This window comes from Sinohyriopsis cumingii, chromosome 15 (assembly GCF_028554795.1).
Source record: "Sinohyriopsis cumingii isolate HCF-2022 chromosome 15, ASM2855479v2, whole genome shotgun sequence".
NCBI lineage: Eukaryota > Metazoa > Mollusca > Bivalvia > Unionida > Unionidae > Sinohyriopsis > Sinohyriopsis cumingii.
The window spans coordinates 135,893,507-135,918,198 of record NC_142975.1 but is presented as its reverse complement, the minus strand read 5'-3'; the positions used below and the strand labels follow the sequence as shown (position 1 = coordinate 135,918,198).

Sequence of the window (24,692 nt, the reverse complement as noted above, 5' to 3'; positions counted from 1 at the left end):
AAACAGCAATATGGACTGCAAAATGGAAATGTTAAACCATGACCGTGTATCATTTGACACAAGGCTCGACAGGTGAAGGAATGGGTGCACATTCATGTGACAGAAGACTGCAGTACATATAAACTCTAGATAAAGGTGCTGATGTATGTGTTAATGGCAAGCACAGAGTAAAAAAACATGACTTTTTTCTTCTTTTTACCTTGCAATATTGAGCTGCTTTTAACTAAACTGAATTTTTAGGTTTTTTTCATACGCATTAATAAAAGACTACATGACACATGGCAAACCCCAGCAAAACTTTGTGGACAGCTGGAACTGTGGGTTTTTGTTTTGGTGCTTTAGGGCAATGCAACACAAGTTATTTAGGGCCAAGTAAAGTAAATGCCCATGTACACACCCAGGCTGGTCTGATGGCAGGATTTGAATCTGCACCGTTTGTGTTGCGAGTCGAACACGCTAACCACTGAGCTTTGTGGCTCCAACTTGCACTTGGGTTAAGGAAGATGCTGTTTATTTGTGTGGTCAAATGTCAGGGTCACTCTCAATGAAGAAAAATGGTTTCTGCACAGTAACATAGTTCTACATCACTGGCTTGTCCCCTATCCCCTACTTTGTGAATGGTTTACACTTAGGACAAGGAAGAAGACTCGATTTTGAAGTCGAGAGTACAAAGGTCAAGTGCACTCTGAAAGAAGAAAAGGTATTGGTATAAAACTGTACATAGTGTTATTAATGGTACTTTTTGTGCACCTGTTTGAAGGCATTGGAGCCAATCTTTTTTCATTTCTTGAATGGACACGGATTTCAGCTGCACAATACAGCAGAGGATTATGCTGAAAACTTGCACTTCATACTTGAAATTGAAATCTTTGAACACATTTTAACATTTCTCAATGCATTTTTGCCAATTTATTTGCATGAAGTACAGGCATATGCTGGTCACATAACTACATTACTGCAATATCAGCAGTAATGGTTGTAAAAAATTTGCAGCCTTTATAAATGTTCGGTGGTGGTTTTTTGAAATTATGGATACTCTTTTCTCAGGCTGTGGTGGGGGTTTTCATATATGAAATTTCAATTCATTTTCATTTAGGGCTTGCACATTCAATCACTGTCGACATCATCAATTGTGTCTTTTTAATAGAAATTTTTAGTGATGCACAAATGACTATATGGTAAAAAGTGTATAAAGATTCCTGATCATCGGGGATGTAAAAGGTGTGGATAAAAGGTATTTAGATACTAAAAGATAAATTAAGGCAATTAACAATACAGATGTTGGTAATAAGTACTCGAAAAACGTCACACATGCTGTATTTTAGAATAAATGTTCGCTTACTTCATAATGCAAGTCATGTTTACTATGTGAAAAAAGTGTCTTTGGATTAATAATGTGCTTGCTTAATTTTGGGACATCTGGCACGGTCCAAAAGTTCAATTTGGGTAAAATGGCAAACCATTAGGGGTGAAACAATTCATTGATATTTTTCTGTATCTATAAAACTGGAAGTGGTGGAAAATTGATATGCAATGATACTTACCATGTGCAAGTTATTTTAATCTTTAGCAGTCAAAAAATTAACTAATCATTTCCTTGATGGCTTGTTAATCATTAATAATTAATCTGAAACAGATGTTGCAGGCTTATGCACTCATATTTGTAGGTCAACCCTTTACCTCATAGAGCATAGTTACAAAGTGCAGCAAGCTATAAATAGAACACCTGTTACCTATTCGACTCCATACGCATAGGCCTGCCTATTAACTGTTAAGCAGTGTAGTGTATGTTATGTTTAACAGCAGTTTTAACCATTTTACATTTTTGATACACATCTATTATGTGTTGAAAAATTTAAGAGTAAAGTCCGATTGTTATAGGTGTGTAACTATTTTTCACGGAAGAAATTTTTATGTGCTTTAAAATCTTGAGAGAACTCGTTCACTGTCATGTCAGTGAGGCCGCATGACCAACCATAGCTGCCATTTATAATACTCTAAATTTACAAGTTTTTTGTCTGTGTCTACATCACTAAGTCATATGAATTTGATAATTTATAAAAACTAATTGCTGCCAACATCAGAGCCTTTACCTGAGTTATTGAATCTTTCATAGTTGTGATTCTAATCGTGAAAACTTTGTAAGTATTGAACGAAATCCGTGACCTCCATTTTGGAGAGTAGAGATTACGACCCAGTTACTTTAAATAGCAGATATCGACCAGAGCATAAACAGTGACCATGTGAGCTGAAGTAATTGTCATTCGCAGAAATGAATGTAGTATATAATAGGGGGTTTTCCCCGAAGGTGGCGCTACGAAAAGCAGCTTAAAATGGCTGATGTTTACAGCAGGTGTCAAAAGGTGCTTCCATGCGACTTTTGTAGAAGCGTCAAAAGGTGCTTCCATGCGAGTGGAATAGAGACATCCAAAGACAATTGCATGAGGTAAAGGGTTAAAATGAAACGGACTTGACAACACTTGCTCACCAGCTACAAATTAACACAAGTGGCTTGGTTCATGATATTGTTTTTTGCCATTTCCATGGTAATTTGATGCAACAGCTAGTTAGGCATAGTCTGATTCTTGTCTTATTTTTTTATTTTTGGACATTTATGTTTGAGTACAGTATCAGAGCTAATTGCATATCAGATAGATGGAATTCGCAGACATTGTGCAGTGTTGGCATGGGGTATACGATTAATAGCTGACCTAGCAAACTTAAATATCCTTACATTTGGTCATACCTACATGAATCAATAGGCAAATAATTTATTTTCTGAGAAATTGCAGGATTATCATTTGGTACATCTTTAATCTTTTGAAAGACAAGATGAAACTATGGCATTGATGAAATTTGACTTGGATCTTTCCATTTGCATTGCTAGTCATGTGACATAACTGGTTCTTAAACTAAATTTGATTGGCACCATGTGCCTTCGAACAAGCGATGTATTGTAGCGAGAACTTGCATCAAAAAATTTTTGGAAATGCTTGTGTACAATATGGGCTATCTTTATCTTTCGATCATGATTTCGTTGGGCAAATTCTGGCTGATGATAGTTAGCGACATTGCTTTTTAATGTTCTGGAATAGATAAGATTACTGGAGCTTGCAAAAGTGTCAATGGAGATACCAGTTTTTGAGTCTGAAAATGGTTTTCAAATACGATGCTTCGGTACATACTGGATGGACAAAAATTGATTGCATGCTGGTCAGTCACCCGTTCAGCAAATGTAGAAAAAAGCAGAATACCATGCCAAATACAATTTAAAAGCAGAATGCAATTTTTTTTCTTTTTTCAAACAATTTAGCCCTGCAGGATCGTGTGCTACAAAACTACATTTTCCTTTTGTGATTAAGTTGAGTGAATGCAGTAGTCCCCCTCTTGAACGGCTCCTCTGACCAGTGGCCACCCGCTCCTTATGGCCAGAATCTGTTGGCACCGATGAGTTTATGTTGAAAAGTACTCCTCACGAAAGGACACCTGGCTAACGCGACCAGCAGCCAGCATATTACAATAGCCCCCCTCTTGAACGGCCACCCGCTCCTTACGGCCAGAAACCGTTGGCACCGACTAGTTTGAGTTCAAAAGTACGTCTCATGAAAGGCCACCCGGCTAATGCGACCAGCGGCCAGCATATTAGTGCAATAATATAAAATTTACCCCTCACAAGCGGCCGCATTTTATTTTAATATATATCCAGAACCAGTATTTTATTCATAACGTGTGTTGAGTAATTTGATTTCTGTTTCCTGATGTCGGGTTTTCGTTATTGAAAGAAGTGTTGACTAATGTACATGTACCACTAAGGTTAATATTATATCATTTACACCTCATGAGAAGCCACATTTATTCCATAAAGCCAAGAAAGACTCAAATTTTAATCTATACAAAAGGGTAAGTACATGTAATCCAATTAGACATATTGCTGTGTTATCATGAGATGTCCGGTTTAGTCACTGTTATAATTGTTAAGATTACAATTATTGAACAGTAGCAACAGCTGAGAAGTGGCAGCATTGATGTACAATACACAAGTCAGCAGGAAAGTGGTTTGATAGCCTTTATGGCTTCCCTTAGTAAGATGTTGAGCTTGTTCACTTTGATAATTAGTGGCTATTACTACTGACAGTAATTGTCAAAATTACAAATCCTAACAGCCGTGAGGTCAAATCTGCGTGATGTTAATGGTACATATCGAAGCCGTTTTGGCTTCTCTCACTTAGTGTAAAGAAATGTATAAAAACAATAGGGTACCAGACTGCGACTAACGAGTCACATGACAAGATCACTTCCTTGAAAAACACAAGGCAGTTTGTTTAGATGCATACAAAAATCGTTTTATCAGTATTATAGATGCCAACATGAATAACTCTAGAAACCCACCCTCATTATAAGGCCACTTCCCTGCTGCAGTATGTGTGGCCTTATATGAGGGGGACTACTGTACATAAGAATCGAAGTTTTTTAAATTGGTAACAAAATTATTTTACTGACTTGACGGTGAACGAGTTCTCAAAATTTAAACATTAAAAAATTCTTCCATGAAAATTAATTACACAGCTATAATGATCGGACTTTACTCTTAATTTTTCCATACATAATAGATGTGTACCAAAAATGTAAAATGGTTAAAATTGCTGTTAAACGTAACATACACTGCACTGCTTAACAGTTAACAGGCAGGCCTATGTGTATGGAGTCGAATAGGTAACAGGTGTTCTATTTATAGTGCACTTCAATGTGTAACTTTGCTACATGCATATTGAAGGGCTAAAAAGCCATACACTCCATGAGGTAAAGGGTTATAATGTTGAATACAAATTATTGACAACAGGTAGTCTGTTTAAAAGTATTTTTGTTTTGTCATCGATGTGAATGGCATATAAATAGATGTCAGTCAGTGTCAGTCTGTAATCTTGATACTGGAAATACGACCAGTAACTCGCATATGGCAGTGTAAAGATGGAAAGATCATGAAGATAATATATCAGTGTATCGTGAATTGTATTGATATGTGGCAAATCCCGTACATCCCATTGTCCGTGAATGGGTATTGACACAATATGGAAAAGGTGCTACAATATTTGAGTCTGTTCCAAATAAAAACTTCAAAATGCCCAGTTAATTCATGACAAGTGTTAGAGTTTTGAAAAGCAATCACATTTATTAGAACTTATTTACTGATGTTGAAATAAAATCAGAAACTGGAACATTTGCATTATACTTATTTTCGTAATTGCTTATATGCTCGTTAGCATATGCTAACCATTCAGTTATGATGATCTTTTGATTTGTAATGTCAGATTATGCAGTTACAATCACTTGATTCAAGATGCCAATATACAAGTACGATATATTGTTATCCAGGCTCAGGACATCTTGTCCCAAGCACTTGTCCCTGTTCTCATTGTGATTGACACAGTGCCAGGGTTTTCAATAGACACGTACCCTCGGGTTTTGATGCATCAGAATTAAATATGACCCATTGTTTTATGTGCAGAAATTTTGACTTGTACACCTTTTGGGGGCTGGGGGGGGGGAGGGCACCAGACATATGCCCTCCCCCCACTTGAAAGTGTTTATATGTATGTGTTTACCCCCAGGTGTGTTGTATGTTTTTTGTTTTGTTTTTTTAAGAAAAGAATTCCAAAAAAATATTTATTTTAAAATAATTTTTGACGGGGTATTTGTTGGATTTCCTAGTGTTTTCTAAAGGGTGGTTCTTCTGAGCTTGTTTCTTATCACCTTACTCGAAGTCCCATTCCTGATTTTCTAATGACCTTGGCTAGAGGTCACCTATATCCCGTATGTGCTATGTGGATATTGCTATATGTATATATGTATGAGTGCTATATATAGTTTTCTTTGTAGGGATAGCCAGTTATTTCAAATTTTAACCCAGTTGTCTTACAATCTTATATTTTATTAATGGTTATATTTATTTCAAATTTGGAATTTGGCAAAGAAAGGGTGGACTATTGGTTTTGAAAGAAAAAAGAAGCTATTGTTTTATGTGTGTGTTGGTTTGTGTCATTCTTCGCTTAAATTAATATGATTAGGTCGGTTGGGCTCGAGCAGGGGTCTACACTCTCTTTATTTACTGTATTTCTCCCTGCTCGAGTAAGTCCGCCTTTATTTATTTAAGATTATGTTCCACAAAAAAACCAAAAGGTAATTTTTATATTTATTTTTCTTGTACGCCTTTGACCCACATAGATTTGAACTGAAGAATCAATCTTAATTACCCTTGATTTGCCACTGGCTTAGTTTCTTACTAAAAGTACACTGTCCATAACAATTTTACTATTGGAGGCACTAAATGACGTCTGCTTCACAACAGTTTATACCTTGATGACCAATAATATTGCACCGTTGGAAGATATATATGAACTGGGTGGAGCTAGCAGTTGACTATAGTCAGCTTCGGTGCAACTGAATTAGATACGATTGTTTTGAGAAGTTTTTGTTAGAGGAAGAGGAAACAATTATGACAGGGACAGCTTTTGATCAGATATCAGCATTGGTGTGTTTGGACATCAAATTATAATCATCTGGTCAGAACTGGAGCACATGTTCTAAGAAATGTCAAGTTGCTATATTTTCGTACAAATTTAATTTAAGCAGTGTATAAAACCATATAGATTTTTGTTTTATCTGCTTTAACCATTCAGTACAGGTACTCCGGGAATAGATGTGTTGGGTTTTCTTGACAGTCCCTATTTTAAGCATGCATTTGTAGTTTCCTTGAGAGATGGGTCAAACTGCACCATGATGCTTATTTGAGGGCACAGTCTGCCAATCAAATTTACTTTAACCTTTTACCTAATAGAGTGTATCGCTTTGAAGGCAGTTGATGTACATGTACCAAAGTTGCACAGTGCAGTGCACTATAAATAGAACACCTCTTACCTATTTGATTACATAACACATAGGCCTGCCTGCTAACTGTTATAGCAACATAGTTTATGTTTCGTTCAACATAAATTTTAACCATTTTGCATTTTTGGTACACATCTATTTTGCATAAAAAGATTTAAGAGTAAAATTGATTGTTATAGCTGTATAATTTTTATTTTTCACAGAAGGATTTTATTATGTGCTTCATCATCTTGATAAAACTTGTTCCCCATCAAGCCAATTCTTTTTCTATGTATGCATCACTAAATCATCTAAATTTGATAAATTATAAAAACGCAATGTTGCCTAGATCAATATTGGAACCTTTACCTACATTACTGAAGCATTCATAGTAGTGATCCTAGTCATGCAGACTCCAGAAGTACTGAATGAAATCTGCAGCCTCCATTTTGGACTACGACTATAGCTGAAAGAGCCACCACGTGGTATAACGTAATGTTCATTCACATCATTGAATGAAGTATCTAATGGGGTGTTTTCCCCAAAATCCAGCTCAGAATGCCTCAAGTAAACAGCATTCATCAAAATGTGCTTCCATGAGAATGGTGTTACGCCAGAAACAGGCAGGCTTTAGGAAGTGCAAATCCTGCATCGACCACATCTTCGTTCTGAGACAGATCCTTGAGCAGTCCCATGAGTGGAATGGATCCCTTTATGTGGTCTTTGTGGACTTTGAGAAGACCTTTGACAGCCTGCACCAAGCCTCTCTGGAAGATCCTACGACACTACGGCATCCCCCAGAAACTTGTCAACGTCATCAGGCCCCTGTACAAGAACTTTGAGTGCAGAGTCATCCACAACAACCTACTGACAGAACCATTCAAGGTGGAAAATGGAGTGAAGCCGATCCTCTTCTCACTGGCCCTTGACTAGATCATGCGCCGCACCACAGAGGGCAGGAGGCAAGGAATACAGTGGACACTGACCTCAATGCTGGATGACCTGGATTATGCCTACATCGGGTTGCTAGCAAGCAGACACCAGGATATCCTACAGAAGACACAACAGTTTGTACAGACAGCAAGACACAAGTCTTGAGGAAGAATGCTAGAGTGGGCGACCCAGTCACCATCAACAACCAGCCTCTGCAAGAAGTAGATGAATTCATGTACCTGGGCAGCAAGGTCGCCACAGATGGAGATTGCACAAGGAAAGTCACCACAAGAATCAGCAAGGCCAACCAGGCCTTCGCAATGCTGAAGCCCATCTGGAGGACAACAAACCTCAGCGCCCACACGAAGATTCGTATCTTCAAGAGCAACGTGCTGAACGTCCTTTTTTATGGGTCAGAGTGTTGGAAGACCACTGCTAACATAGAACGCAAGCTCGAAGTCTTCCAGACCAAGTGCCTGCGGCGGATCATGAGGATCTTAACCAAACATGATCTCGAATGAGGAACTCCTGCACAGAGCGGGCACAAGCACCCTTATTGAGACCATTGCAACTCGTTGATGGAGATGGCTCGGCCATGTCTGCGGAATGCCCCCTGACTCGCTACCAAGGGTGGCACTGAGATGGACTCCACAAGGGAAAAGGAACCGTGGCAGACCCAAAGAGACCTGGCGCTAAACCGTGGAGTGAGAACTCAAGCCCAGAGGTTTCACCCTGCAGACCACCCCCATAACAGCAGCTGACAGACCAAAATGGTGCTCCCTTGCTGTTGCCTCAAGCACCAGACGGCGCAGAGAGGATTGATTGATTGAGAATGGTGTAGAGGTGTCCAAACACCCTTCCATGTAAATCGGGTAGAGGTGCCCAAAGGTATTTACATAAGGTAATGGGTTATTTCATGCCTGAAGAATCCATATTTGTAAATGGTTGCCTACCCAAGAAAAGAAGAAGAAAAAACATGTAGCAACAAGAATGGTTAAATAAATAAAAATGTTATACTTGGCTGAGCACATTTTCATATATGGGACTTTCAGCTAATTTGTGGAGTTCACACTTGCCAATATTCTCTGAGAGCCCAAATTTTACAAACTTTGCATAATTAATGCAATTGCACACCCAGACATCTTCACTAGCCAAGGTTTCGATAATTCTATCTACACCATGGCATAATGAGCAAATATTTCTTTGCTTCGGGTCTGTGAATTTCATAGATGCAGTGGCAAGCCACTGCATCCAATCAAAATTAAGTTGTACAATTTTGAACACTGTTCCTATGTGATCAAAACAAGGTGAACACACAGCTTGAATGGACTGATAAATGTTGTTGTAGGGTTTAACGCCATTTTTCAGCACACAATAGGCTATACATGGCGGCCAGTATTAATGTTGGAGTAAGAACCCAGGAACACCCCGGAAAGAACCACCGACCCACGAGAAGCTGCTGGCAAGCTTTCTCACATACCCACATTGGCTGAATCCAAGACTCAAACCCACGCAGACAGGTGAGATGGCAGTGATCCATAACGGATAGCGCTTTAGACCACTTGGCGACTGATAAATAAGGAATTTGTTTGCACAAATACTTTTCTCTCAAATACACCTGTAATGGTTTCGCTCTTGTACAGTCATGCTTTCGATGTTAAACTTACAAAGTATCCTGTTTTTGGTCAATTGCTGCCACTGTTTTCAGCCGATGTACAATGCACCACGCTATTGGTTGCTTGGGATTACATACTAAAGGAGGCAACACATGAAATCCAATAGATTTTGCTAGGACAAAGCACATATAGCTGTTTGATATGCCAAGGTGTAGATAGGGTTATCGGAAGCTTGGTTAGTGAATTTGTCACCCTGACAACATCTCTATTTATGTGCGTAAAATATTAGTTAATGACTTTTTTGCGAAGTTTCTAGGCTGTTTTGCCAATACTTCTGTTTGTCATAATGGAATAGGCTGCATTAATTTGTGATTGGTGGTTATTGTTTAACCTGGACCAGAACAAGCAATAACTACCAATGAGATTTCAGAGTCACACTTTCCACTGTATTGGTAGCTTTCAAAGCAGACAGGATACAATTAAGCATAGACCCTTGTGTGAAAGTGGTTAATAAATGGACGTGTCAGGTACTTCGTTGTGCATGTGGAATACATTTGGAATGTATGCTATATGCTGAACATGCTGTTGGGTTAAGATAATTAGCCGGGGTGGGGCAGATTACAAATTATGTCACTTTGTGTTAATTTGTAAATGGCAAACAAGATCCTCAAAAGTCTCTTTCATTTATACTAATAAAAATGAGTGCCTGTGACTGCAGATGCTTTTTTTTGACGAATTCTAAATTTAAAGAATAATAGTGCAAACTAAAAATTATTATTTATGGCTGCTAAAGATTAAAATAACTTGCATACAGGAAGTATTGTTTTGTATCGCTACTCCATATCATTTATTGAGATCTGTATCATTACAGCTGAAGTATCAATGCATCGATACGTAGATGAATCATTTCACCGCTAGTGACCACGGGGGATTTTGTACCTGATGAAAAATCATGTGATAGTCTTTTTATGTGTGGTTGATTCGGTATCATAAAAATATCTGGATGTCTGTCAAGGTCAGCTTTATCCCCTTGTCACAGAGTGCGACAAGTACAGTACTTGTATTTGTTGCTATTTCATGGTTGTGTGTTTTGCTTAGCAATAATTTTCATAAATTTAAAAATAAAATTCTTTTCTTTTATTTGCAGGAGATTACCATGTTCAGTAGCAGATGTTTTCAACTTCTGCTGGACAATGTTTGTACAGGTCAAAGGTAAGTGGGTTCCAGAGAAAAAACTGCATTGTTGCACTTTGAATTGAGGGGTATTTTATGTACGTGGACCTATCCCCCCCCCCAATAATAAAGGTAGGGAAATTTTTTTAAATTTAGAGGACACTGGTAAATTTAGGTGGTGTTACGACAATATGCTCTTTAAAAAAGTAACAGGGAAAATAATCCAACAATTACAAAATAGAAGTCTTAGTAATAAAAAGTCCTAAATGAAAATGAGCTCGAATCCTGATGAAATCCAAAATGGAAGACAATGACATCTGTTGTAACCTGCGAAGTGCTGCAGTGTGAACTATCTCTTGTTGAATCACAGAAAATATTATTTCAGTTTTTGTATTCTGTATAAATTTTGCAGGCATGATTTTCCTTTGTTTTAAAGCTGAATTCCGCTTTTCTCCTGACTTGAATCAGATTTTTCTTGATATAATCTGTCTTTTATATCATCTCTGATCTGTTTTTAAAAATGGTCTGTTCACTCCCATTCTGCAATGACCCTTGTAAATTATTCGTTCCAAAGAATATTCTGATTGGTCAAAGGTTTAAATTCTTCCAATGAATCTTCGTGTAATGGAAACTAATGGCAATGGAAAGAAGAAGCATGCTTGCAAAACACTGCGTCCTAAGTTGTTGAGATAGACCATGACATGAAATGTTTAGATGAAGGTTTAAAAAACGTATGGAAATGGGAATGGCTAGAGCAAAAAGTTGACTGAAATTTAATTGGTCAGTTTTTAAGAAAACAATGCTAGAGGACTATCATTTTGTGACCTCTGCAAGAAAGACCTGAATTACGGTAATTGTGGTTGGAAGTTTGGAAAAGCACCTACAAAAGAATCTGCATATGGAAAAATTAAAGCTCAGAAGGCATTGGGAAAATAGAGCAGTTAATTACTATAAGAAGAAAGATTTATTGCATGAGAGAACAATTGTAGCCCTCTGTCAAAATATGCGCACTGCATGTCGCCAATACAAGCACCAGCTTGAAAGGAAAAAGGCTCTCATTGAGAAGGAAGAGAAATGATTGCACATTGAGCCAAAAAAGTCTGTGGTGACAAAAAGGAAGGCTAAAGAAATCTTTGCCAAAGCCGCAAAAAGAGCTCAACTGGCATATCAACAGGTTGTGTCAATTGGACAAGTGAATGTTTTTGATTATTTGCATATAGTTGATGTACTTGGGAGTTTATTTTACAGATTTGCTATGAAAAGAGAGAATAATATATCTGCTGCAAAAATTGAGAAACTATTGTAATTTAATTATGATGTGAACACTGACATGCACATGAAATGACTTCAGCATCAATAGTATTGGAGTTTAAATTCATGTGACAGTAAATATTGTGAAATTATTGAAGTCAGGTTCCACATTTTTGTTAAGTTTCTTAGTTTTTTAGATGATTATTTTGGTTTATTTTATGATCATAAGTTGCACCAGGAGCAGTTTTTTATGAGTGTAAAATGCGTTTTCTGGACTCCCCAGATCAGGGATTGAATTCAAGGGAATCTACGGAAACACTCTATAGTTCTTAAGCTGCTCTTCCATTTGTGTGTTTGAAGTCTCAACACCAGTTATGTAGACATCATCAAGAAGTTCTTGCATGCCAGAACAACAGGTACCTTTATCATATCACTCTGACCAATGTCTGACGTGAGCTTCTTGCAAACTGGTTGAGCATCCTTAGCAGCAGAATTAGCAGACACACATAACTATTTGGTTAGCTGTGGTGACAGTGGCAGCTCTGACTGCCATCTATCACCCACAAGTGAGTAATCATTGTCATGTTCAGCCTTCACTTGAACAATGATTTCGGATACATTCTGCATTTTGGTAAAGATTTTATTCCTTCGTGCATCACTGAGGAAAAGGTAAAGCAGTAGCAATAGTGAGGAGTTTCTTCTTGATGAGTGTATATATCATGAAGATCATTAACCACAGCCCTTTTCATCTGAACTATTACTAGAGAGTCATCATCATGGAAAATGCTGTCAACAAGTTTGCGATAAAGAGGCATAATAACAAATGGTTGGAACTGACTCCACACAAAGAGTGGTTGTCACCACTCAACAGGTTCTAGACTAACCATTACCTCATCTGCCAAGCAAATGTCATCATCTGACAATGTGTCATAAGTACTGTTCCATCTAGTGGACACATCAGCAACAAGCTTATGATCTGGTAGACCCTGCAATAGAGTCTGTCTTCTTATTTTTGCTGCAATGGTACTTCAGTGGAAGAACCCAACTATTTGAAGAATCCTGCGAAGGAGAATTTCAATGCGTCTGATCTTGAGACACTTTTGTGTAGCTTGATTAATTGTATGATTATAACATTAGATGTGAAAGTTGCATCCTAAAAGAGTCCCCGCCTTGTCCATGTTTGATGCATTTTCTGATACAATAGGTGGTATGGGGATAGACTGTATTTCCCATTCTTTGATGGCCTCATGAATCACAGCAGCTATATTCTCACCTGTGTGCCTTTCATACATGGGCCGAGTTTGAATAACATAGTTCATCAGTTTCCAATCCTTATTAGACAAAGGTGAGATGGCAGTGATCCGTAACGGAGAGCGCTTTCGGCCACTTGGGCCCCGAAACATTTAATGCAGTAATGAAGATGCCCAGTGAAAATATGACAGAGTTGAGGTGGCAAAAGTATTGTAGGAAAGAACATTTCATTAGTTTGGCACAATCTGCACATTTTGTACCACAGTTATTTTGTGTCCTATTACAATGTTGTCCCCTCAGATGGTTGGGGGCACTGTCCTCAGCCCTTTGGATGTGCAGCACATCCTTTTTTTAATGTGGTGTAAAAGAATTCTTCAAGAAGTTTTTTGATGGGATATTTTAATAAACTAGGTTAGTAATGCCAAGAAGAGTTGGGCTTCTTGTTAATATTGCTGTTTCCACCACCTAAAATCTTCTGATACAATAAGTACATTCAAGTTAGGTTTTAATTTGCTGGCTATATTTGTTGTGCAACCCAGGTTGATCAGATTGGGAGGTGTGTATTTTTATTGCATCAGAAATTTTAGCTTTAGATGTTTTGTGATGTCCATGAAAGGCATGTATAGTAGAGGTAATGCAGAGCATGCCATTAAAGTCTTAAATGGGTACTTGTACTCGTCCGTTGATAATAACCCCGGAAATAAAATGAACTAGGTACACTTTTTTAAAAAAATCCAAGTTCAGTTCGAGACACAGAATAACAATTTCAGTTTGAGGCACGTGTCGTGTGTGCATTTATTCATCATAGTGGCTCGCATAGCTGCTTACGATTTTTTTATATACAAGTACTGTATAATAATTCAATAATACGATCCTTTCTCGTGCGACCTATTTAAGAATTGATACCGATATTTTAGGCTACACCGTCCTATTTTCATAACCGTCCATGCACCTTATTTCTTATGACTTAAACGAGCTAATTTTTAGATTCTGATATTAACCAGGTCAGTACCTTTTTTCAACAGTGACAATAAGTATAGCTTAATAAATATTCAACACAGTAAAATTTAAATACATGCTACAATTCAAATAAAAGAACACAATAGAAATATCCACTTTAACTTAGAGCATTTTTGCAAGTTTGTGGCCCTGGTGCAAATGTTAGCTGCTCAAGCCTGTGCTGCTGTTGCATGTTTGTTTACTGGACCATTTTCATTAGTGGGAAACTAAGACAGTTATTTTTTGTCATGGCAAAGGCAACAAAAAACTTGTTTACTGTAACATGCACTTCTTATAAGATGTTACGAAAAAATGAATGAAATGGAAAAATAAACAAAATGAAATTTATCATTAAAATATTTAAACATAAGGAAAAAAATCTTATTAACATTGAACAAAAAAATCTAATTGAAACTCACCACGTTTGTAAATGTAATTTTGCATGAATTTGACATGAAACAATTCAAAGAAATCCAACGGGTTTCTTGAATATGAAACCACTTGTCCTAGACTCATTCTATTTTGATACTACATATGTAATGGACCAATCTAAATTGAAAATAAATGGTGCCAGATATCATTGAACAGAAAAATCGCATTGTATTGATATGACTGATGGGTGTTATATGAATGAAAAACTTGTTCAGATTGTGCTTTTTTGTCACTTATATTTATAATAATAATGCTTATACCTCTCATGGGGTTGGCACGTGTGAACCTACAACAGAGCAGTTCAGGTTCATATTTAATACAATTTTCACTTAAAACGGGTAACTGATTGTTAGGACTAATGGGTACCTAGTAGAAATTTCCCAAAATTTTGACTTCTTTACGTGCCATGTATGTAAGACGTTGCATTCTGCATAACCATTTAATTAAACACTGCTTTTGTTAATTTTTCAGGTAAATTTCCTGCCATAAGTGATGATCTGGTTAATTCATACCACCTGTTGCTGTGCAATATAGATTGGTTCTACGCCAATGCTCTGCTTGGGGGCCGTAAAGATCTTCTCAATCCAGACTTCTCAGGTATTAATTTCTGATGTTTTTAAAACCCAGTTTTGCGGAGTAAAAATTGTTTGTTAGACCGTCCATCTGCATTTTACTCTGCCCTGTGCAGGTATCCCAATAATTCCTTCAATTTTCTGTTAGACCAGCATTCATTTCACTACAAAAAAAGGAACCATTTTTGTTCTGGAAGGTTTCATCAAGATGTATTCTGCAGTTTTATGCGGAAAATATATTGATGAATTTGAATGGACTTTTTCAGCATGTACTTTGTTTCATCCCATTGTGAGATTTGTCCAAAATAGAAACCATTACCTGCAAAAGAAGAAAAAAATCGAATGCAAAGAAAAAAATTTCTCCATTAGCCTGATGCAGATGTGCCGATTAGTTGTGAAATGCTGGAATGAATTTGTGATTGTTTTTATGAAAATGATCAAATCTTCAGTTTCGATTGCACTGGTTGCTTTGCTTGGATTTTTAAAAAAAATTTCCCCAGTTCATTTAATCCCATTAATGACCAAGCCATGAATTGTCCACCAAGAGTCCTGTTCTCAGTATATCCCATAATTGCAATAGATGAAAAAATATAGGAAACAAATTCAGACAATGTATTGGAGCAACTTCCAATCTTGTTTTATTTGGAATTTTTCATTAAAAGGAAAATTCGATAATTTTGTATTCCTTGTAAGCACACAATTCCAGTCACATGGTATGTACCTCCATTTATCATTTGTGAACCCTGGAAAGTTTCGCCAAAAGGTAGATATGCATTAATGGGTATCTTTACCCTTTGAACACACTTGAAACAGGAAATTAATAAATATTACTGCAGATGCATACATGACAACCATTATGCATTTTCCCCCGAATTATGTTTGACACTTGCCTGTATATGGATTGTACAACATTTAGAGAAAAAAAGACATGCTTCTTCAATTTAAATAGTCTCAAAGATTGATTATAATGATAATATATTTAGGCAGGCTAGCAGATTGATTATGATGATAATATATTTAGGTAGGCTAGCAGATTGATTATAATGAAAATATATTTAGGTAGGCTAGCAGATTGATTATAATGATAATATATTTAAGTAGGCTAGCAGATTGATCAGTACTTAAATTTTTTTTTACACCAGATATTAAATGAAACGGGCATTAACTGTGTGACTCTCGGATGTTCAAAGATTGAAAAATGTTGTGACAGGGATATTTTTAAGCTTCAAAACAAGTCTGATCAGATAAAGGATCATCAGCTCTTTACAAATTTGAAAAGAAGAATATGCTAGTAATATAAGATGCCACCCTGCATCATCACATTGTCATGCTTATTGCTGAATTTTTGGATTTTTAACTTTACATTATTTCAGCATAAGTTAAACATTTAGTCTAGTTAAAGTAGTTGCAAATAAATAATTTTGTCATAATTTTGTGTGCTTATATTCTGGTGCTAATCTAGTTGGATTTTGCCCTTTTGTGACAAGAATGTTAACCAGCTGTAGATCCTGGTTAGTAGCCAAAATAATTGTTCATTTTTCAGTCAGTGTTCTGTAATTATGGCATATTATATAGATCACACTTTTGAGCTCCGAGCATGCTTTTCTGCCACTCGTATTAGTAATAGTTGGTGGCATGTATGCAGATGTGATGACTAGTGAAAATGCTACTAACACACCACAAAATCTAGATGAAGGTGAAACAAAGTGAAACTGTCAATGAATTTATTCTACCATGGTAGGGGGAAAAAAGAGAAGAAAATAATCATCTAACCCTCGAAAAATATCATGAAAGTTGCGCTTGCTAATACTAATATTGGAGAGGCATAACATTGTAAACTTGTAGCTTCAGAGGAGAATTCCAAGTGAAGATGGTTGTTTATTGGGTGGTTCATGAAGATCATGCAGGGATCGTCCTGGGCTTCGCCAATGTCGCAAATTGCGATTTTTTTTCCTTATTGGCGACAAAAATATCCCATCTGGCGATTTTTTTGGCGACATACTTTTTGGTTATTTAATTTGTACATACAATCATGGATTTGGACTGGATAAATTAAAAGGCAGAACGAAAGGAAGCCACAAACTTGACAAAGCAATGCATTGGAATCAATCTGTTACACAAACGATCCTTTGTTCTTATTGACAACCCCATCTTTACAGTGCATTGTTACATCATAATCTGCTTATGCTGACATCTGGGCTGAGGACTGTATGCTGCGATACAGTCAATCATGCTACCGCACTATACCTACAACTGACCGACTTAAGAAGACGCGAATAGAACAGATATAATTAATTGTATGGCTAATCCTTCTGGTTTTTTTTAAATACATATACCAATACAATAGTTTTGCTGAACCTTCATAGAAAACTGATAACCTTTGAAGTACCGACTACTGTGTATAAATACAAAACAAATGGAAAAAATCTCAATCACAACTACATCTGTCGCCAGTGCAGCATTTTACTCATTGATCTTTTCCTTTTGCCATCAGTCTCGTGTTACGGCTGCAGAGACTTAAACTCCGCAACAAGAAATAGCAAAAAAAACCAACAAAAAAAACAGTTTTGCATAATTAATAATAATTATTTATTTCTCAAAATACAGGAGTGAAAGAATCCCTAAATTGGGTGTGAATTTATGCTTATATATACGGTCCAGTATTGGTGTTGACTCGTGTAAGTTTCATTCGTGGGAACGGAGATCCTATTTTTCTTGTCGAGACAATTTATACAGCATTCAGTGATCATTCTTGGGAGTTAGGAAGCAATTCGCTACAAGCTTTGGGAAGCTAGCCATGGGGGGGGGGGCTGCTGAGAGACTACTGGTGTCACCTGTCAGCACTGTAGACTGTGAACGTGGATTCCGTATGATGAACCTCATAAAAACTGACATCAGAAATAAGCTCAGCATCTCATCTCTCGAGAATTTAATGAGAATCAGCATGTACAGATGTGAAAAATTAGACTTTGAAACTGCATTCAACAAGTGGGCAGCCCTAAAATCGCGACGGATCTTCATGTAACACTTTGTAACATTTTGTTAATGCTTGTTGTAATTAAAGTATTAACTAACCCATCTTTTGTAATTTTCATTGCCTGTTACATTAATAGACAAAATTAACACTTGGAAAAATGTACACTACTTGTTTTGGCGACACTTTTTGAAAATTGGCGACAAAATATTGAGGTTGGCGATTTTTTTTGCGACAGCTTTTTAAAAGCCAGGACCATCCCTGATCATGTGACATAGTTTGGGGGGAAATGATACACCGGTGCCACATATTGATATGATACATTATCGATACACATATTAACTTGATGGTATTTCCATCTTGAGCAGGTGTTGCCATTTTATGTGATAGTACTGGTGGTATTTCCAGAATGCAGATCACCGACATTTACTATGCTTCTATTTATATGCCATTCTTGTCCATGACAAGATAACAAAAATACATTCAAACAGACTAAACGTTGTTTGTCAGTGACTTGTATTCAACATTTGAGGCCATTGATGGCTGCTCCATTTGATTAGATGCAGAACCCAATTTAGCCACCAAATGGAGGTATTTTGATCAAATAAATATCGTTACTTCTCAATTTCATATTTGTTCAATTTATCTTGATAGGGAAATGGAGTTTTGTAGCATATTATCCAACATGGTTGTATTGTTTTAGGAAAGAAATGAAAATTGCATTCTACTTTTAAAGTAGCTTTATTTTAATTTGGCTTTGTATTGTGACCTTTCTGTTTTGCTGCAAGGGTGATTTACTGGCATGCCATCTATTTTTTCCCCATCCAGCATGTACATAGTATTCATATTTGACACCATTTTCACGCTCCAGATCACCTACTTGTATCTCCATTAACTTTTCCTAGCCCCAATAATCTGATATACTCCAAAACTGTCAAACTTGTTGTCATCATAACCATAATCAGTTAATATTTGCCAAACAAAATTGTTGTCTGAAGATGAACCACGCTGGGAATCAGCCATTTAAGCTTTGTAGTTAGCCCTATTTTAAATGCGCACTTGTAAAACTTATTTGATGCAAGGTCGCCTTACGACATAATGCTTGTTCCAGGGCACAATGTGCCAATCAATTTTAGTTAACGACTGTTTATGTTGTATGACAGGATCTCGTGCGACACTGATCTCTGAAATCTTTGGTTCTGTTCATGCTTTTGGGCATCCTAATTGCCAACGATTAGATTTGACCTCCACTGGGGTTGGAACTGCAGTTTCTAAAACTGAACTGAAGGTTTTTACTTCAATATAATGTTGCCTTGGCTGCATCAGATCACACTTTTGAACTTGTCAGATGCATGTTTTCAAATCAACAATTGCAATACACGAAATTTCATTACACTTTCATGAAAATTGATTCAAGTTGCAGAATAGTATTGACTACCTTGCTAAGGTCTTGATTGTTTTGGCATGTTTAGTATATCTCTCCCCCCCCACCACCATTTTTACCCTCATTCTGTCAGTCATCACATCTTAAAAAACCATTTAATGTCTAGGGTAAATGATCAGCAATAGAGGTGCCATTCTCTGATCCCTTCCCTGTGGTCCCTGGGACAGTGTCGGTGCCAGATGTACAAAACTTGCCATGACATTGTTAGTTTTTCTTTCCTAACTTTATGTACGTGATGGAAGTGGGAAGATTTGTCAGACTGTAGATTTTGCACAATGACACCTTGGTCACTGTCAGGGTGTGGTGGAGCTTGGAAGTTGTAATAAGAACATATTTGCCATCTAACCCCTACAGTATACAGGCCCAAATACCAGACCTTGCCTGTTCAGAAATCAAACATCTTTCCGCCGTTTGGCATTAGAGTTATCCATGCTTAGCAGCTGTAAAAATCAGTGTTTCAATAACTGTAAAAGTCTGTAGTCAAAAATCACCTTTTTCAGTCAACATCCCCACCCCCAAATTTTATTTGATCTTGATCAACTCAAAAACTCCTCGACAAATTTCCTTTCCAGTGTGAATTCAGTGAACTCAGAACCTGCTATCATAGCCACACAGCCCTGTGTGCAGGCTGTTTTTAAAATGGAGACATGTTGGTGCAGCCATTCTTAACCACATTGAAAACATTGCAATATCTGAATTCTGACGACCCATTAATATCCCAGGTCTTACAGAAACATACTCATAGTATTGGGGGAAAAATATTCTGGACTGTTGGTTGCCAAATCACAATGGTACAAGGGGTAATGAAAGGGCAGATAAATTAGCTTAAGCTGCCTTCAGTCACAATGTTCCTGAATGGAGGATACCATATTCTGATTTCAAATATTGTATAGGTCAGCCTGCTCGTCATACTTACCAAAATATGTAGACTAAACTCCACAAACATGGGAACATCAAACAACTTGAGTATATCAAGCCCACTATTGGAATGTGGCAACCCTTGTATAGAAAACAAATCATGGTATTGTGCTAATCACGTACCAGACATGCATACTTCATTGACCACAAGGACCACAATTCTTGCCCTACTATTGTCCACTGAAAGTGGAACTGATTCTTGTGAAGTGGTTCAACTTTACTTTCTTAGAAGTATTTTCACATGAACTGCATGAATAAACCAATGTGGCAGCCATCTTGAAAGTCGTAAAATTGCTACTCCATCTGGACAAAACGTGTCGACATGAGCTTTTCACCTGAAAACTGAATATGATAATCCTAAATGAACCCTGACAGTCAGATTGGTTCCCACAGTAGCTGCCTTGAGGGTCAAATCAACGTGGAGTTTTCACTGGATTGCTTAAGATCATGGATGAAAGTGGGGCTGTTTTCCTGGCGGCAATAGTAGCCATCTTGAATTTTTTTAATTGCTATTGCAGACATGCTGGTTTTCACTAGAAAACCAGCATCTTGTCTAGTTTGGACTTGAATGAAAACAGTACTGGTTGAACATCTGTTTGTGACCACTACAATGGTTATGTTGAAGATCTTGTTATTGGTACTCTTCCTAAATGGAAACCAGGAGTTTTCATGAAAAGATTTAATACGATACTTAACTAATCCTAAATGAAAATGGAATCGACCCGATATTCAACATGTCCATCATGGTGATCAGCTTTAAAATTTGGTTTTTGATGCTTTTCCTAAACAAAAGCCAACAAACTATTCTCACCTAAAGACTTCTTAAAAAGTCTGCTTGGTCCCAAACGAAAATGTTACTAATGTTACAGCTCCAAGTCTTAAAGTAACAGAAAGTGAGACCAACTGTTTTAAGTAAAATCAACAATTTACTTCTCAAAGTTACAGAGTGAAAATTTAAGAGACATTATTGTGAATTAAATCCCTAATAATCCAAAATGTCCAATCATGTGTCCAAAAATACAGAATGTTCCAAATGAAGTTTTGAATGCCCTGATGTACTACAATGATGCAATCCAAAATATGTTTGAACAATTTTTTAGTAATTCCAAAATTATGTGCTATTCCACCAAGGTCGATGAGCACTTAGTAATCCCAGTGTACGATTTAAATAAATAATTCATTGATTCCAACAGACTGATCTGAAAACAATTTATACAACTTTTCACTTGGCCTATAATGTAATAAAATGTGAAGATTTTCCAATGGAAAAACTGTAAACAAGACTGACAGTGAACTCTTGCTATGTAAACACATTTATAAATGACTGTTATCTTAAAGTACAATCTACAATCAAGGCCAGAAGTTAAGCACACAATATAGATGTACATAACATTAATCTGACCTCCAATATGGCAATTTCATAGATGGTTATTAATATCAACATTGGGTTTTGACCAGAGGACTTTTCATCAAGTCTAGTTGGTCTGAAATGAAAATGATGCTGAACTGACATCCATTATGGCCATCATGGCAGCTATCTTGAAAATCATCTATACTCATCCTAAAAGCAAAATCTAATGAACGTCGGGTTTTTGGCTGAAAATTTCTTACAGTATCTAGTTGGGTCTACATGGATTAATGCCAGTTTGATATATGCAACATAGTCCCCATGGTGACTATGGAAAATGTTGTTATTGCTGTTCCACTTGAATGTATGTTCATGTTCACATGAGGTTTTCACCAAAGATTTCAGATGATGTCTAGGTGGTCCTAACTAAACATGGTCACCATGGCAGCTACTTTGAAAGTCTTATTATTCCACAGAAGTATCTGGGATGGTTTCAACTTTTGGGGTCAAAAAGAAAATGGTCTGATTTTGATTCCTGCAATTGTTTTCAGTCAGTAAAGCATCAGTCATTTTGATCGAATATTATTTTTGTGAACTAAGTGGAAGATGCATATATTTTTGGTTTCCAGGTTTACCAGAGAATTACCACAACAGAGACTGGAAGCCACCCACAGAGCCACTGTGCATAATGAAGCATTTATGTGATAAACATGAAGGTCTGGAACTTGAGGCCAAGGTTATTAAAGAACATTGGTGGAAACCACATATTAAGAGCCTATTTGATCGAAAGGTAAACATTATGCTTCTTTGAAAGAAAATGTAGAATACCTATATCATATTAATTTTGTTTTGTTCTTTGTGGTGTATTTTTATTTGAGCCCTTTTGAGGGTGGTGGGGTGGTGTGTATAGTCAGTTGGATGCAGTTTACATGGACAAATTTTTAAGAATTAATTTTGTCAGTTTTCGTTTGGCCAATAAAACAATAAATATACCTGTCTTAAAAATACCAGATATTTTGGGTTTTCATCATTTGGAAATTTTCAGGTTATACCCCTCTTGCCAATCCAACATACTATAATGTCATTGTGGTATGGAGTCTGAATACTTGAATTGCCGGGTGATTTTCAAATCTTCGTTTAATTCCTAAAATTTTGCACCATAGGGAAAATCCACTTTTAATCTAGAATTGAAATGGTTGCCACGTTTGTACGAGTTCATGTAAATGTTGATAATAAGTTAGTATGTAATTTTTTAAAATGATTTTTACATTACAGCAAATGTAGCTAGAACAGAGATATTGGTTTGCCATTTGTAACTTTTTCTGGTTAGCATACAAAACGTGGATCTAAAGGATAACTGAATCAAGATCAAGCTGCTACTGTGTATGCAAAGTAAGATTTAATTAGTATTAATACATTACCTGCTGTTAATTGCATTAACTGCTGTTAATTGCTGTATCTTTATGTGATGGCCTGTTTTCGACCCATTAACACAAAGTTTGTACTGCTACTCCTGAACTTGGAGGATTGCCATGAAACTTAACATGCATATTCATCCAGTGGTCTAGTTTGTCCTAAATGAAAATGATGCTGCACGGACATCCAGTATGGTCACAGCAGTGTCCATTTTGAAAATTCTGATACTTCCCCTAATTGGATGGTCATATCAGCATGGGATTTTCATTGAAAGACTTCTTGTAATTTGTAGATGTTTGGAAAAGAAAATAGTGTCGATCTGACATTTAATATAGCCACCACCATGGCCAACTTGAAATCCTGTTGTTGCTTCCTCCTGCATGGATGGTCATATCAATATAGGGTTTCCACTAATAGACTTCTTATGATCTCTACTTAATCCTCGACGAAAATGGTGCTAATCTAATGTCCAGTATGGCAGCTATCTTGAAAATCTTGTTGCTACTCCTGAATGGACAGCCTTATTAACAGGGGGTTTGGTTTTCCCTAAAAGACTTGGGATTTCTACTTTGTCAGAACTGAAAATGGTGCTATCTGCCATGGTGGCCATCATGAAAATCTTGTCACTACTCCACCTGAATGGATCATCACATCAACATGGAGTTTTCACTATAAAATGTTTTGTGACATCTTAAAGATCTTCTCATTAATCTACTTGAATATGATCATTATGACATAGAGCTGTCTACTTTGTCCTAAGTGAAAATGGTGCCAAGCGGACATCCAGTATGTCTACTACGGCAGTTGATTTGAAAATCTTGTCACTGAAGAATGTCAGCTGCTTTCAATACTTAACAAGTTGAAAGAAAGAAATTGTCTTGAATTCAGGAAATTCTCCCTCCCCCCAATGCTAGTCCACTAGAGGGATTCCTGTTTCCTGTTGGAAGATCTCAGTCCAAGTACATTATTCTCACCGCCAGTTAAAAAAAAACATGAAACAAACAAAATATCAAGATAATCTTGGTCTGAGGCCTTAATGTATTAATGCACATCTCCTGAAAACTCATTCCAGCTTTTTGTGCATCTTGGCATTTATGCTATTATATCTTTGTTTGGTAGATTGTAATTTGTAGATTGACAAATTTAACTCATTTGGCCCCGATCCCATCTCCAGTTGTGGTGAATGTGTGTTAGATACAAAGTCTCTGATTGGTTACAAATGTGTTTTTTTTTCTCCAAGAATCAGACCAATATTAAAAAATCAGAAGTGATTTTATTTTCTTTTGTGCACATTTGAATTGTTCAGAAGCCAAGGGTTACTAATTGAGAGCAGTTTTACTACACGTGTTATGTTCATGAAAAATCATAAATAATGGTGGATGTAAGAGTGATAATTGATGAAGATGAGTGCAAAAATTAGGAGTTTCTCGGGTTTCATCTTGAAAATATTGAGCAAGCAGATGAAAGATATATCAGCAGTTGGATATTTTACGACATTTAG

General features: G+C 36.8%; 1 protein-coding gene across 2 annotated transcripts in view; it reads left to right on the top strand.

Moving 5' to 3' along the window:
• Positions 1 to 24,692, top strand: part of LOC149782846 (retinoblastoma-like protein 1) — a 170,252-nt gene that overhangs the window by 15,456 nt on the left and 130,104 nt on the right. For both annotated transcript variants that reach the window (XM_089934375.1, XM_089934374.1), the window contains exons 4-6: positions 10,561 to 10,625; positions 14,991 to 15,116; positions 22,405 to 22,565. In XM_089934375.1, the coding sequence (XP_089790501.1) occupies positions 10,561 to 10,625; positions 14,991 to 15,116; positions 22,405 to 22,565 (352 nt within the window). The remainder of the gene's footprint in view (positions 1 to 10,560; positions 10,626 to 14,990; positions 15,117 to 22,404; positions 22,566 to 24,692) is intronic.